Source organism: Hippocampus comes, unplaced genomic scaffold (genome assembly GCF_001891065.2).
Source record: "Hippocampus comes isolate QL1 unplaced genomic scaffold, H_comes_QL1_v1.1 scaffold36, whole genome shotgun sequence".
Classification (NCBI taxonomy): Eukaryota; Metazoa; Chordata; class Actinopteri; order Syngnathiformes; family Syngnathidae; genus Hippocampus; species Hippocampus comes.
In genome coordinates this window covers 4,432,216-4,448,129 of record NW_017805695.1, presented here as the reverse complement: position 1 = coordinate 4,448,129, position 15,914 = coordinate 4,432,216, and the positions used below count along the sequence as shown (strand labels likewise).

Here is a 15,914-nt window from a genome sequence, read left to right as displayed (position 1 = left end):
GAGGAAGAGTGTCTTAGTTTTTTTTTTTCCTTGATGGAAGAGATGAGAACAAAGGCTGCAGAAACACTTAACTCATTCCAGAAAAGATGTTCCATGCTGCCGTTGGGCCTTGTGTTCGGAAGCGGTCAAAACCAGCGAGCGTCAGCGTCCCCAGGCATGCGGTGAAGTTTAAGGAGGTCAGACTGTACCTAGTGGAGAGGAAAATGGGCTCCAGCAGGAGAAGTTTTCTGAGCCAGCTGGCCAGATCAAAAGGCTTTATCGTGGATGACATCCTCAGGTTAGGAAAAAAAGTGCTATTTGTTACTCTGTGTGCTGGGTAGGTCTTCAAAGACTTAAATGATACCTTTTAATTTAAGTTACGCTCACTGTAGCTGTGAATTTCAGAGTATGTTCAGTTTTAGTAACACGTCTTGTTATTATCATTATTTTTTTAACACAAAACACAGGAAATGTTTTTTTTATCACACACACACACTCATATTTAAGGGGAGAATTTTTGTGTAAAGTTGTTTCAACTCATGATGAATCAGCTGTAGTGTGTTACCTGTAGATGTGACAGGCCTTCATTGTTGGTATTCTCTCACTAGTTGAAAGTATGAAACCCAAAACTGTGCACACATTCCTCTGAATGATCGAAAACAAAGGATCAGTCACTTTCCTACGAGGAGATGTTGTTCATGCGGTTCATGCGAATTTCTCCATCGTGAGACAAATAAAGTTTCCTTATCTTATCTTATCTGACATACATACATACGAGTTAACTCAGTTTACGGTGCTGTTCAAATGAAAGTGGAGTATTTGTCTGTCTGTGTGTTAGCCTCGATAATTCATCTCTATGTTTCAAACCCAAAATAATTTTTATTATGATTTTTATGATTATGATTTAAGCAGTATGTAGTGCACGCTGTTAATGAAGGGTCCTCATGAGCGTTGTGTGTGTGTGTGTGTGTGTGTGTGTGTGTGTGTGTGTGTGTGTGTGTGTGTGTGTGTGTGTGCGTGCGTGTGTGTGTGTGTCTCTGTGGCTGCCAGCAGCGTGACAGCTTGGTGATGGCAGCATTCCCAGAAACACAGCTTGAACGCTGCTTTGGTTACACTCGGCTTGATACAATAGTTTGAAACCAACTGCAGGAAATAGAGCATGCTTGCCTCAAACTGACATTAATTCTGCAAGCCGACAAAAATGATATAGGCTGCGGTTTGACAGCAACAGCATATATTTCTAGTTTTACGCAAGTTGAAAGCACATTGCCCTCAACATACGGGCGGATGTAATGGGTGCAATGGGGAATATGCACATGCATGCACTTGCCTTGTTCACAGTATGCTCACGAAGGTCAAGAAAAAAAAAGATTCAGTGTAAATCCATGAAAAGCTAAAGTAAGTGGTATGCCTGTTATATTTGCTGGAATATTTGTGAGCTCTTCACTTTTCGCAGGTGATATATCCCAACTTTTAAAAGGCAAAATGAAGAATAAATACCGAGCTGCAGGCTGCATTTATAAATTTGAGTGAGCGGAGCATTCTCTGCAACACGGCAGCGGATGAGGTCGATGGAACGTTGGCTAATAATTACGTTCAATGTTTCTATTTATCCTAAAATATCTTACCTTAACTCCAATCCTGCATCGCATTGTAGCCAAAGGTACAATCCTGGTAAATGAATGTTTCTTTTAAATCCTTGTTGTGCAAAGCAAAAGTTAGTTGTCGAGGCTCCCGTTGCTTCTTCTTCTTCATCATCTTTTTCTTCTCTCTTCTGTTTAAGACGACGAATGAAAATCCGTGATGAGTGATTCCGCAATAACCGAACCGCAAAGTAGCGAGGGAAGACCGTGTATGACATGTTATATCAGTAGATTAAAAAAACAAAACATCTAACTAAATGAGGAAAATGCAACCTGCGATTTGGAATTCCCTTTTCAAAATTATTTGTTGTTGTTTTTACAACTGAGCTGGATTTTTTTAAGGCCACTTCATCAGGTACATGTGCAAATTTTTATTGGAGAGCTACATCACAGCTCGACAACTTCCCATAGATAGCCCCCGCTAGAATTTGCCGCGGATTTCGAAGCTCACCGCAGATTTTTTTTTTTTTTTTTTTTAAACCCGCTCTTTTTATATTCTCCTTCGCATTGCAAAAGAAATGTGTCCTCTAATGTTAACTGAACGCGTCCATGATGTGACACGCATGCGCACGAACACAACATCGAGTGACACGGGTAACAGAGGGCGACACGTGGCGGTGTTCATGGAAGTAATCAAGTGATCCAGCGTGTGCCCATTTTTCCTCATTGAGAAGGAAATGGAAGCTATTGGCTGAAAAAAACAGGGCAGCAGAGAATTGACCAGAGACTTCTCCATATCTAAGCTCTGTGACTTTTATGCATCCTTGTGTCGAGGCTCACTTTCAGTCAGACTCAGCCCCATTTACTCTGGCAAAAAAAAAAAAAAAAACAATTCAGCAGTGGTCTTGCTGTCTTGCTAATTTGCATGTCAGTGTGACCTTTTGAGTTTGGTGTGCTTACACATTAAATCACAAAAGAATGCCTGTAAAATAGGCAAACATGCAATGTTTTTATTTTTCACATTTCAACAATGCCTGGTCTTTCAGAAGCAAATAGGCTACCCGATGTTCAATGCATTAAGTTTAATTTTTTTTGATGTCTTAAATGGAATATATTGATGGACACACAAGTGTACCAAGTAGGTATGAATTTGCTTGGCATAGGCATTGTAGGAAGTAGTATCTGAGCAAGGTCATGGGATTGAAACGAATTTTGAACTTTTCCCCCTGAGAAATAAAATGCAGTATCGTAGTGCAATGTAAACGCCCACCATACAATATAACCCTCTTTCGTTCATATTGTCGGTTTGTTGGTTGTTGGTTAGCAGCCTGGGATGTTAGTCTGCTCGTTAGCGTACTTGCTTCTCAGCCTGGGAGATGGTGGTAATCTAGGTTTGAGCCGAATGCAGAACCTCATCGGAAGGCCCCGTCACACGTACGTTCCAAGATAGAATGAGTTCTTTAATTTTTTGCGGGTACTCAGGACCTAATTTTAGCACCGGGTCCTTGTGTGTGGCCACAATGGTACAAAGCATTGAAGTCATTCATCTTCATTCACAGTGATGATATCACTCACGTCGTGTCTGAGGACAGCAGGGCATCATCCCTGTGGGCGTGGCTAAAGGGATGCGGCCTGAAGAATCTTTCCAAGATGCAAGTCCTGCACATCAGCTGGTTCACTGAAAGCATGAGAGTGGGAATGCCTGCTCCTGTGGAGAACAGACACGTCATTCAGGTTTGGGTCATAAATCACACAGAAAACTCTTCAAAGCAAGCAGCTGGTTGTTTTAATGATCCGGATAACCAGACCATATCCACACAGCTGACGTTCAATTGATTTTTTTTTTTTTTCACAATTTGACAGATGTGAAGCAGTAGATGGCTTTGCGCAAGGGACCACAGCCGACTTTTTGCCATTCAATGGAAGCGGCTCCCCTCATTCCCTTTAAATTTAGCGCAGAGGGAGGCGTGTGGTCTACATGGCAGAAGGACTCAATCAAGTCCATGCAGGAGATTGACAAGCGCAAATTACATTTGAAAGGCACTGCAAGAAGCTGCACTGAGATCAAGATGCAGCAATTTTTACACTTAGCACATAAGCAGTGTCTTTGAAAAGAGAGCCCAAAATCTTAATTCTCTCTTATTGTCTGGTGCCTCTGCAATACTGTCCACACACACGATCAAACTATAAAGATTTGCTTTATCTACAATACGATAGGGGGTGCAGTAACCCTTTTTAAGCCTCTCTGAGTACAGTATTGGGTTAATTGCAGTAGCAAACTATTCCCATGATGAACCATGTTGGAAATAGTTACCGCTTTGTATATTTTGTATTTGACAAAATACAAATACACTAACTACATGCTTGTCTTGCAAATGAGATGCTTGCAATTTATTTTGGAATTCGTGTATTCTCACTCGCTTCAAGTCTTCTCCGTTGTAGGGAGGAACTGTCGACTAGAGCCCATGTGGAAAACTGTCTGCAGTTGTACTTGTAACATATTGTCCTTGTGGGTTACGATAACCAAAATGAATCTAATTTCCTCTGGTTGAGATGTCTTAAAAGCCTGAAAAACTCTTATATGTATTTTGAGCTTGACTTTAATCAATATGAATCCCACAAGTACTATTACCTGGAGGACTCATTTAACTTCATTTCAGTCTTTGCTCTTGTTACCATCTCGAGAGCAACTTCCATCCATATTATGTGGAAATGTAAAATGAACAGACAGACAAGGGAGCTAACGGAGACTCATACATATGCTCCAGAAGATGACTCTATAGAGATTTCACTACAAAAAAAGAAATGTTATCAAATAAAAGTTTTCCCAGACATTATCTACATTTTTGCCCCCGAAGCCTGTGAAAACTCTCACAACTTTCTTACTGAATAATCCTGAAATTTCTTTGTCGCCTTCATTATGGGCACATGGGCATTGTTGCTCTCTTCCAGTCAACCTTGTTATGAAATGACAGCGCTAATAATGCCACGCTGGCATTTATTGATGCATGTCCCCAGGCCACGATAAACCCTCTCCTCTTCTTGTTGTGTGACGCACATTTCTGCAAACTGAACAAGGGAGCACGCTGTGGCAATTGAGCATGAGTGATAAACTCATTCAACCGGCTATCACGTAGAGATAAAATAAAATTCTGCAAATAGGCTGTGACTGAGAGGCATTTATCTCTTTAGCTCTTCTGGATAGCGAGGAAATAAAGCGCATTTTATGTCATAAATGGTCCAAAGCAAGTCAGAGTATATTTGAAAGCATATATCTCCTTGCTGTGCAATATTTGTAATTGGCCCGCCGAGGCACATTTCCGTTATTTGTATTCTAGTGTGTAGGCATAAAAAGGCAGGTGTGAAATTCAAGAAGAGCAATGACCTTGATGACATTTGCAATTTTTCTTTTTGCACATCAACATCCCAAGGAGTAACGCGTATGCTTTTAAGTATAAAAATACTTTTGGTGCAACAGTGTAAGCAGTTCATTCAACCAAGTGGTACAATACAATACAATACAATACATCCTGATTTATATAGCGCTTTCACAACAGCTGCAGCTGTAACAAAGTGCTTAACAAAACGGTTACCAAGAGAATTCTTCGCATTAATTTTTTGATGCTTACTTCTTGCAATGCATGGCTTGACTCACCGCACCTTTCTCCGATTCCGGTCCTCATGCTAAATCCAAGACTAATTGGATGTTCACAATATTCCTTGTGATGTCTAATTATCGGAATATATTTTATTATGCCTTTGACATATATTTCACAAATGTTGAACCATTTCTTCACAGTCTGAAAAAGGCAATTTACAGGAGGCAAATGGGATGATGGCAAGCAGATTTGTAATGCCACGGGTTCAGCGTTGTAATGGATTTGGATGCCACCAGACTGTGAGATGAGTGTCATTAGCCTGTTGCCCCGGAGACACGCGGTTATGAAATAACTTCAAGTAAAACGGTTACATTTTTATTCTCAGCTTGACGCTTGCCTCGGCTGCTCGGGGATATACGTAAATCCTTAGACACATCTAGACATTTAGCATCTCGGCAACTTTCAAGTACCTGCCATGATATGATACACAAAAGCAATACACTGTTTGCCATGCATTGATTTGTTCTTGAGTGCCTGGTTATGCCTGTACACAGGACACACCGCCTGCATTGCAAGAAGGATTGGCACCCACCCCCATGGCTCTGATTTCTCAGTATGCCTGCAAGAGACGGACCAGCACAGACAACAAAAACAAGATTTTGACAGTAAGAAAATGCTACCCCTCTTTACTACATGACACATATTTTGCTCTATAAAAACGAAAAGTTTTAGGAGGCAGATCTTTTCTCTCTCTCAATGTATTCCGATGGTGGCCAAGACCGATTAGCTCAACCGGAATCTTAATTCAAGGCTTGAAATAAGTGGTCACAATGTATAATTTGCGTTTCATATGGACATGTTGAATGGCGCCAACGTCACACATGTGCAGGAAGTCCGAGGCGAAGCTATTTGATTGATGGTGCAAAAGTGTGGGAGCATTCCGGATTAAAACACAAGGCGACCATTGTGGCATATCATCGTTGCAACATGGACCTTGCTTTTCACTGTGTAGTGTTAAGCCGCTTGGGACCCAAAAATCAACATCCCACAAATAAGTGAGATATATGTTAATGTACCATACGAACATAACATTAGCCCTGTGCTGATCTGCCGTCTATGCCCATGACATAGAAAGTGCGGTGTGTCCGATTTTTTTCTTTCCCTCCTACCTCCCACCCTCGCATAGTGCGATATGTGCAATACTATTTCGATGCTGAAGCCACTACCTCAAGACCTCAAGTGCGAAGCTACTCTTATCCTATATGTTTCCTTGCTCTTACTGTCTCTACTATAAGCCGCTCTTGCACAACTCTAATTGCCCCACGGGAATAAATAAAGTTTTCTGAATCTGAATCTGAATCTGAATGTCTCACGTGGCCCCACTATTTGTTTGTAGACATTAACCAAAAGTGTGATTGAGAAAAACCCTTGTCACTCCTTGACCATGTGCTCGAGCTCCCTTTTCTGCACAAAATGTCTGCTGTGTGATCCCGGGCATCGTCATTCGCTGGGCGCATGTGCAAAGCCAAGCTCCTGCGCAGATCTGCACTTGTGCATGCCCACAAAGTGTCTCTCTGGCGCTTGGACACATTTCTTTTTGCCTGCCTCCTCGGCAAACTATTCGGTCAGGCCATGCTCTTGGCAGAAACATGCGATGGCGGGCGGGGTCTGGTCATTGTCAAACTTGTACTGTGGCCACTCATTCGGTCCAAGAAGACACAGGATTTTGTGACACCTTGTCTGGTAATATGCAGAAGTAGGTACATTTTGCCCCTCTGTCATTCATCATTTGCAAGTGTCCAGGCCACCCGTCCGTCATTATTTTAACCTGAAACAAAACATTTGTTACTCCATCGTCATTATTTTAACCAAGCTTCCATCATCGCCATATCGCAGTCTGTCACCACTATTTTAGGGACCAACAGGCCTTCTTCTTCTTCTACTTTGTTTTCTACTACTTATTACATCATATGCATTCGCAGCACAAGCAGTAAATCTATTCAGATAAAGAACCACACCTCATACTGGGAAAACTAAAACAATAATATTGCACAGTATTTACAATCAATATTTAAAATCATCTCTTTGAAAAATGCAATAAATGAACAAAATATTACATACTGTGTGCGCCTTGTGACCCAGTAGTAGATACAGTAAATCGAAGATAAGAAAAGTTCATCACATCACATGATGTGTCGCTCTCCAGCGATCTCTCTCTCTTTCTCTCTCTCTCTCTGATATACAACCGTCATACCTGACCCAAAACGGAAGTAATTGTTTCATCATGTCACCAAATTTAACAGAAAACCATAACCATAAAGATTTATATGCAACTAAATACACATTAAACCAAGAGTGCAAATTTCTCTTTAAAAAAATGCTCCCTGAAGAAAGATAGTTATTTTGATCCTTGTTAATTAATTAAAATATCAAATAAAGTGCAATATCAAACATCATTTGTTCCCTTAAATTTTCTTTGGTATAAATGGACAATAATCCCCAAAGGCCAAAAATCCCAAATCTTGTAGAAATTCTTTTGCAGTCAAGTTGAGGTTGTATCTGTTAAAAGTACTCTCACTATGTTTCCATTTCCACTTCATGTAGGAGTCCCATTTTTACAATACGGTGAAGCTAGCTTACTCCCCCTCACCATCACCATCACTTTCAAATATACGCCGCAAAATGGGTTAAAGCGACAAATGAGATACTTCTGCAGCTGCGATAATCTGGAAGCGTACCAGATGACATGTTCACAAACCCGTGGCACAGAGCTGGCATATACTACATACCCTCAGGTGCTGGATTGGCCAAGAGGATGATGGACATGACAGTCCCCACCAGGAATGATGAATCTCTTACTCCATCTTCATGAACAGTGTTGGAGGGCTGGAGCAGGTTGGGGAAAATGACACGAAAAAAAACACTGGGAAATTATGAGGCCAGCACATAGCTTTGTTCTGTATCTTGTTGACTGGAAAAGAACTACCCAGAACATGTACAGGTAGAAAGATCAAGAAACACACAAAAATATATATTTTAATGGAAACAATTTATTTTTACCTAATTGAGCATCTATCCATTTTGCACTTTTTGAATCCATTTTCTTTCCCTTCATTAACTGAAATTAGAAGCCGCACTTGATTTCTCTTGCCCATAATGAAATCATTAAGCTCATGTCACTGTACCTCCTCATGAGAGATGTTACTTAGGAACGTCCACATTGAAATAGCTTGCTGGATTTTTAAATTTTTTTTTTTTATTGTCTAATGTTAAAAATGGAATTCTATTTCCCTTCCAGTTCCACGATACTTCCAATTATATAAAAAAATACATATCCAGCATGACGAGCATAATTGTGACAAATCTTTTTTTCTGGTCCTGACAGGTATTTGCACTTGTTGCCACGCAGACTTTGTTGGACGACAGCTTAATTGCTGGATAAGGCAATAAAAAAAAAAATTTAAAAAAAAAGTATATTATACAGCATATCCAGAAGCTTCTCCTTCTCGATAGTTACGGTGCAGCCTTATTGCAAAATAGATGAAATCCATTTTTCTGCTCATAAAACCATCTCAATTTTTGGAAAGAAAAAATGTCATGTACAGTACAATCATAATGCAGATATTTACAGAAGCTCAAATTTGAGTTTTGCTGCATCCTGTTTTCAGTGATTATCCTTGAGATTTTATACTGCTAAATTAGAGTCTACCTGTTGCAAATTGTTTATTTGACACGGTCTGGAAAAGCCTGCACATGTCTACAGTGGATATAAAAAGAAAACACTCCTGTTAAAATGACATGTTTCTGTGATATAAAATTAATAATGTGATACCACTAACCAGTAACAAGGCAAGAAGCTTTTAAATGCATGTAATTAGATGTCTTCTGTAGCAGTGTGAAATCATCTTCATCTCAGTATGGTCCCAGTGAAGAGAACGAGTGACTGCACAAGACAAAAACATGAAACATTTGCTACTTTTCCAAGACAGTAGGAGGTATTTGTGAGATTTATACATTTGAGCCAGTCACGTGATATAGTGTGCTGTGATTCGACTGGACTAGAGGATCAAGAGAGGAGCAATCATGGCCGACAGGATGTGTTATAAAGAAGGAAGAGAAAGTCGATGGTGCAAAACAATGTTAGACTCAGCAAGACAGAATGCGCATCACTCAGTTACAGCCCATTAGCAAGTTGTCAACCATACACTGTGCCACACATGCTCTTTCTTTGATGTTATTATACGACTTTATTTCTCTGTATCACCTATTGCACACCGTTTGACTTCCGACCACAGACAAGGCTGCTCACTTGTCACCTTCGTACCACTGAGCCCCAAATGTAATCGTTTTTGCCACGCACATTTGACCGAGGCAGACACAGAAATTGTCATCACACGTACATCATAGTTCAATATTTGGATTTTACATTTCTAGATATTTTCAAAACTTTTCATTTATTTTGTTTTATTATTTATCAACAAATTCCCCACATATCTAGCAACAAGACATTTATTTTTGTTGTAAATAATTCCTTCACCTAATTACACTGGACTCACCCCCACTCACCCATTCTGAATATGCTTATATATATTTTTCATAATTCATATTTACTTATATGCTTTTTGTTCTTTTACTTCTCCCTTTCATGATTTTTGCTGCTGTGAATTGGGAATTTCTCCATTGTGAGACGAATAAAGTTTTCTTATCTTATCTTACACATTTTTTTGGTGCAATCATTTCATGTAAGTCACTGGTACATAAGATAAGGGTAAATAAAACCCATTGTTGCCGTTAATTGTTCTTAATTACTTGTCAGTGGGGTTTCTAACTTGGTTTCACACTTTCTTTGTACACATGCAGCAAAGCAGGTTGTTGTGTGAGCATGACTCACAGGCATGGCCGCAAGGCATGGTGGTGGGAGGTAAATTGGCATGCTGCATCAATGTGTCTGCAGTGTTACTGGAGTGTTCCCCCCAATGAGCCATAATTCCTCATTAATAAGATGAGGGCCATAGGGTGTTCTATTTGCTCACTATGCTAAACTCCATTTAGCTGATACTATAACAGAAACTGATCGACTGGCTTCATGTGTGTTCGTGCTAGCATAGGTTAAGGAAAAATTATGATTGTTTTGTTGCTTCATCATTTCCTCATTATGGTTAACTGGTCAATTTGTGAGGGTTTTTATCAAAAGACACAGGGCCCTATTTTTGTGCTCAGTGCAAGTCTAGCATGACATGCTAAGCGCTAGACAGCAAAGACGCACGAGGCAGGCGGGGCGTGTTTCCATCAGTGACAGACTGACAGGGCCGTTGGTACTCGACCCGGTTCGTGACGATTACACTGTCGGACAAAAACCACTTCCGTCAGCACTTATATTTTATATATTTTTTAATTAATCATCATAAATGGGCAGAAAAACGGATGTCCATCAGTGCTGACATAATACCCACCTCTGTGCAAGATGTTGACAATAATGCATTCAATGACGTGATTTCGACAGTGATTCTGATTGTTTTTGGCATATTTCTGAATGAAATACAATGACATCCACCACACATCATCAAGCGCACAATCTGTATGACTGCCCTTCGATCAATTCCACACACATAGCAATACACTACCGGTGCCACAACTTTGACCTGCTTTTGTCACCAAATTTTCAGACGCGCTGGGGGCGTGTAATAGAAAAACGCCCTTGGTCCATTGAATCGCCCAGCACAAAAAATGAAGATGCACTAGTTTTTACGCCGAGCGTGCATGCGCCCGTCTACCTAAATAAAGCCCACACTGATCATTCCTAAAGACTCAGTCCTTAATACCATGGTTTACAATTTAACAGAAAAAAACATGATCTAAATGAAACACTCAAACAAATGCATCATCCAAACTTTGCATTTGATGAATTTTGTTTACCACTTAGTCAGTTCTGAGTCCATTCATCCATATTCCACCACAAACCATTGAGGGTAACCACTGAGTTGGAGCCGATGCCAGCTGATATTAGGGTGACCTGTTCACGATAAAAAGATTATGAAAGAGATTATTAATAGGTAAATTGATAAAAGTTGTCATCTCAAAGTTGTACCATAGCACAGCAACCATCTCATTCTGACAAACATGTACATGCTCTCTCCTCCATCGCGAGCCCGGCTTGTTGTGTGTTGCATGCTGTATAGAGAGTCATCTGTGAGTGAATTAGTTGCTCCATCTCCATGTGGTGCATTAAGCAGGTCAGTGCATCCTTGGGCGAGCTAGTGTCCTGTTTACTGACATGAGGCTGCATGTCTGCACGAGACAGCGGGTGGTGCAGTGACCTCAAATGAGGGCTTGGCTTCAGGCATAAATATGGAGTCTTCCTCGGCCTGGTCAAATCGAAGAGCATTAAATCCAGGCCTTATTTGGAAATCGTAAATGGCAAACTAGTTTGTTCGAGAAACATATTTTAGGTGACATTTATTACAAAAATATCAGCACACTATGAAACACAACCTCAAACATCATAAGAATTTTTTTTTTCCTGAAGACACACACTTCCCAGTTTTCAGGAAGCATTGCAAATCTATTGAAGTTATATTCACATCAAATTAAAATCATTGAGAAGTGAAAGCATTTCTCATAGTGCTGCTCTTAGAGATCATTTTGTATTCAATGTAAAGCATGATAAAAGTGGCATGTCAGCTCCAGTCAAGTTCCCCTGTCAGTGTGTAAAACTAAGAAGTGAGGAAGTTTAAGTCTTTCCGTATACTGAAGCGCACCAAAAGGACGTGTACTAATTAAACGTAACTAAAAGGCAAATTGGCTATGTCTGTGTGACTTATTTGCTCTATGTTTGATTCCCATTGCTCACCTTTCAAGGTCTCTGCCCTGCCATCCAGAAGAGAGGCCAAGCCTTTTATCTTACTGTACAATTACTGCAGCTCCTTGTCAGGTTTCCGACATGAAGGAACCTTTGATACATGTTTGCTTGAACATGCTTTGCAACCACATTTTCTTCCATCCTTTCCATCGTTTTGTACTACTTGCTTCAACAGCTGATATTCTGTGGAATATACATTTAAAAAAACAATCAGCATTACGTATCGACAAGCTAACATGTCCCATTTTTCTTTTTTTGTCTGTCATGGCCTTCTCTGCCTGCAGGATGCTTTTGAAGTACTGGCAGAGAACTACAAATTCAGTGACAACAAGAGTTCATGCCTTGTCTTCAGCAGAGCTGCGTCTGTCTTGAAGAGTCTCCCATGGACTGTGCAGAGTATAGAGGCCACTCAGGGCCTGCCCTGCCTGAGGGAGCACACCAAGGCAGTCATGGAGGTATCATATTTAGTCTTTCAATTAATTTGCAGACAGGGGGCATATATGCATAAGGAAGAACACATTTAATTTTCTTGAGGATCTGGTTATAAAGGTGTGGCTACAAGAAATTTCTTCTCACCTTTCACCATTCTATGTGACCAGTGGACTTCTCCCCAGCCCAGAATTAAAATGCGTACTACATTCTGGTCCGCCAATTCACTTGAAATACAATCCATTACATTTATTCTGTATTTAAACTTAAAGGCACCTTCTCTTTACCTTATGAGATCATGTGCAATATTATGCATGTATGTAACCTATTTTCAACAGTCGTTACGACTCAAAATTCTCAAGTTTATCTGAGAGAACATGCGTTGGGAGCTGCTGCTGTTTGTATTACCAACCAAGTTCAAATTCTTTCATGTAATTTAGGTCAATGTATGAAATATGGTGAGATGATTACATTGTCATATACAGAGCTGTATATTTCAGCTGTTTATTGGTATGTATCTATCCGTCTATCTATCTATGTGTTGATGGGCATCATGGTGGACAACTGGTAAGAACATCCACCTCAGAGTATAGAGGTCCCAGGTTCTCTGGCCTTCCTGTGTGGAGTTTGCATGTTCTAGCCGTGCCTGTGTGGGTTTTCTCCGGGTACTCCTGTTTCCTCCGACATTCCAAAAACATGCGCGGCAGGTAAATGGAACACTCTAAATTGTCTCTAGATGTGAGTGTGAGCGTGGATGGTTGTTCTTCTCTGTGTGCCCTGCGATTTGCTGGCAACCATTTCAGAGTCGCAATGAATCCCATTTTCTACTTGTGTTATTTTCCACAAAGCTTGTAACAGATATTTACGGAAAATCTTGCAATTAAAGTGAAATCATTAAATAGAAAGGATAAATCGATTCAAAAATGTTTGTGATTGATTTCTTTGATCCTGAATACAATCCTTCACCTGTAAATTACAACTGTTGAACAAAACAATTAAAACTGACTCAGATTTGCAGGCATCTTTCTTATATTTTGCTCACGTAAACACTTCTCAAAAATTCTCACTGACAGGTTAAGTACTTCCCACGAGCACCACACTCCAGAAGTGTTGATTTGCGAGGTCCCGAGGAGGTAACTGGAGCAGGGTATTTTGCTCTGAGATGACATGCCAAAGACATCTTTATTGTGGTATTTTACACAGATTATTTCACATTTCACAGTGCTGTCTCATGTTTAGGTCAGCAATCTCCTGTGAGAGATTATCAGGTGTGCTACGAGAAATGATCATCTAATCTATGCCAGAGACGTACAGTATAGATACTGTACTGCCAGAATCATTAAATGCTCTTTCCCAAGTTGTCAGAAGGACCATTTCATCTGCACATCCGACTCTTGCCATTCATACAACAGACTATAGCTTTGTATTCGACTAAACAGGTCCAGATTTCACACCAAATAAGTACATTTATGAGTAATTCGATACAAGATACAATTTTTCTTCCCAGATATATTCCTTTGGTGACATCCTTTTTTTTTTTTTTCTTGGTGGTGCTCCATGAGATTTTTCAAATGTACAAATATGGTCTGAATAAAGTTAATAAATAAACACAATCTAAATAAATATGCCATATATAATATATTTCTAATTTTCCCATCTAATCTTTCAAAATGATTTTCACATCCATATACATGAATCACATATATTTTTGACAATTTTTGGGCGGGTGCAAAAAAAATCTTTGTGGGTCACTTTGCCTTCATTGCCTCCTCTTGTTTGACAAGAAAATGTCCGGTTGTCAGGCAAACTATTGCGACTGTGCTCTTGAGGCGACAATGCAAGGTTAGTTGACACGTTTAATCATACAGCATAAAGTGCGTCTCTTGGTGCATGTTTCAAAATCTGTCATATCTGTCAGCTTTGAGCTAGAATCTCTGAAGAATATAACATGAATATCCCACAATAGACAAAATTAGACTGGCAGTGAATGCCCTCTTGTTCTTGTTGTCTTTGCAGCATGCATTCAGATGCTCAACCACCAATACCATTTTCTTCTCACTTTGAGCAGATGGATCACAGATCAAAGCAAGAACATGACATGGCACATAAAACAAAGTGAAAGCAGACAGAGTGAAAACAAAATGCTTGATATGGTTGTGAACATTGGAGCGACACTCAGATAGCAATGACTGAAGATTAAAACCTACTGATGTGAAGGTCTGACAGCACTGAAGCAGTTTTTGTGATGAATAGTCTGTGTGTGTGTGAGTGTGTGTGTGTGTGTGTGTGTGAGTGTGTGTGTGCACGTGCGCACGTGAAAGGCAAATATGGTGAAGGTGATGGCAGGCTAGTGGGTGTGAGCTGCTCTCTGTTGTGCTGTGGTTCCTGTTTCGATGCGAGGGTGACCGACTCATTGATTTGTGAGGTCATCACTGAATTCTCCATACCAAAGAAATATATTGTGGAACAGAAATACAATCTAAATTTCAAGCTTTAGTAGATTTAAAAGAGATGATGACTGACATAACCCATTTTGTAGAAGACCAATATAGTGTGGCCAGCTAGCTAATTAGTTGTGCTCTATTGAGGCAGACAATTAAAGTGGAAACATACTGAGGTTTCAATGCAAATAATAACTTACTTCTTGCTTCTCAGCACAAAGGTTCTGGTCTTCAGGGACAAACTTGGACTACATAAAAAGTCACTGGACTGGCTCTATTTCCTTGTCTCCTATACAAAAAACACCAACTCTCATAGGTTAAGAGCTATATTGAAAGAGCAGAACAATGAGGAACTAAATAAACTTTCCGACAAGCAGTGAGATTTTCCACAATGCAGTGTATGCCTCAACTGTTGACCTACTTGATTGTGCATTCAGTTGAAAGTGAATGGGGTGCTTGCGTCTTCCTGTGTTGTGTTGACATGTGTATTGACATCTGTGTTTGTGCTTGTTCTGTGGAGGTACTCTAAAATATAGCTGTTAATTTGAGTAGTGTTTTCACAAGGTGGATCAGTCTTGTGATGGACTGGTGATCAATCCAGGGTGCACTCCAACTCAGTCATCAGAATCATAATTGATTTTATTGCCATTGTGAGTCAAAGATATAGAAATAAAGTTACAAACATTTCACTGGTCAATGTGTTCAATGAAGGTGTTTTTCCAATTGTAAAGGAGAAAAATACTGTACACACAAAAATATCAATATGCAGCATGGATGCGTGACCAGAAAGTGGCTTTATCCACCAAGCGGTACTTGTTTTTCAACCTCAGAGTGGAAGAATGGTAACAGAAGTGTCACCTATTGGAAACAATGTAATATGTGTCAACTATTGGAAACAATGTGAGATCTCAGCGTGATAATTAAAATGCAATATATTGAAATGTGACACACTCACTCAATTGACTGCAGATCACCACGAAGGTGGAGTGATACTATTCTGCATGTCAAGAAAAAAAATTCTTGG

General features: G+C 40.0%; 1 protein-coding gene across 2 annotated transcripts in view; it reads left to right on the top strand.

Moving 5' to 3' along the window:
• Window positions 1-49: 49 nt before the first annotated feature.
• dntt (deoxynucleotidyltransferase, terminal) overlaps window positions 50-15,914 on the top strand; it is a 69,375-nt gene continuing 53,510 nt past the window's right edge. Inside the window, exons 1-4 of one of the 2 annotated variants that reach the window (XM_019881926.1) lie at window positions 50-277; window positions 3,122-3,296; window positions 5,716-5,826; window positions 12,305-12,475. In XM_019881926.1, the coding sequence (XP_019737485.1) occupies window positions 87-277; window positions 3,122-3,296; window positions 5,716-5,826; window positions 12,305-12,475 (648 nt within the window). In that variant the 5' untranslated portion in view covers window positions 50-86. The remainder of the gene's footprint in view (window positions 278-3,121; window positions 3,297-5,715; window positions 5,827-12,304; window positions 12,476-15,914) is intronic. The other variant, XM_019881927.1, reaches the window with a different exon arrangement.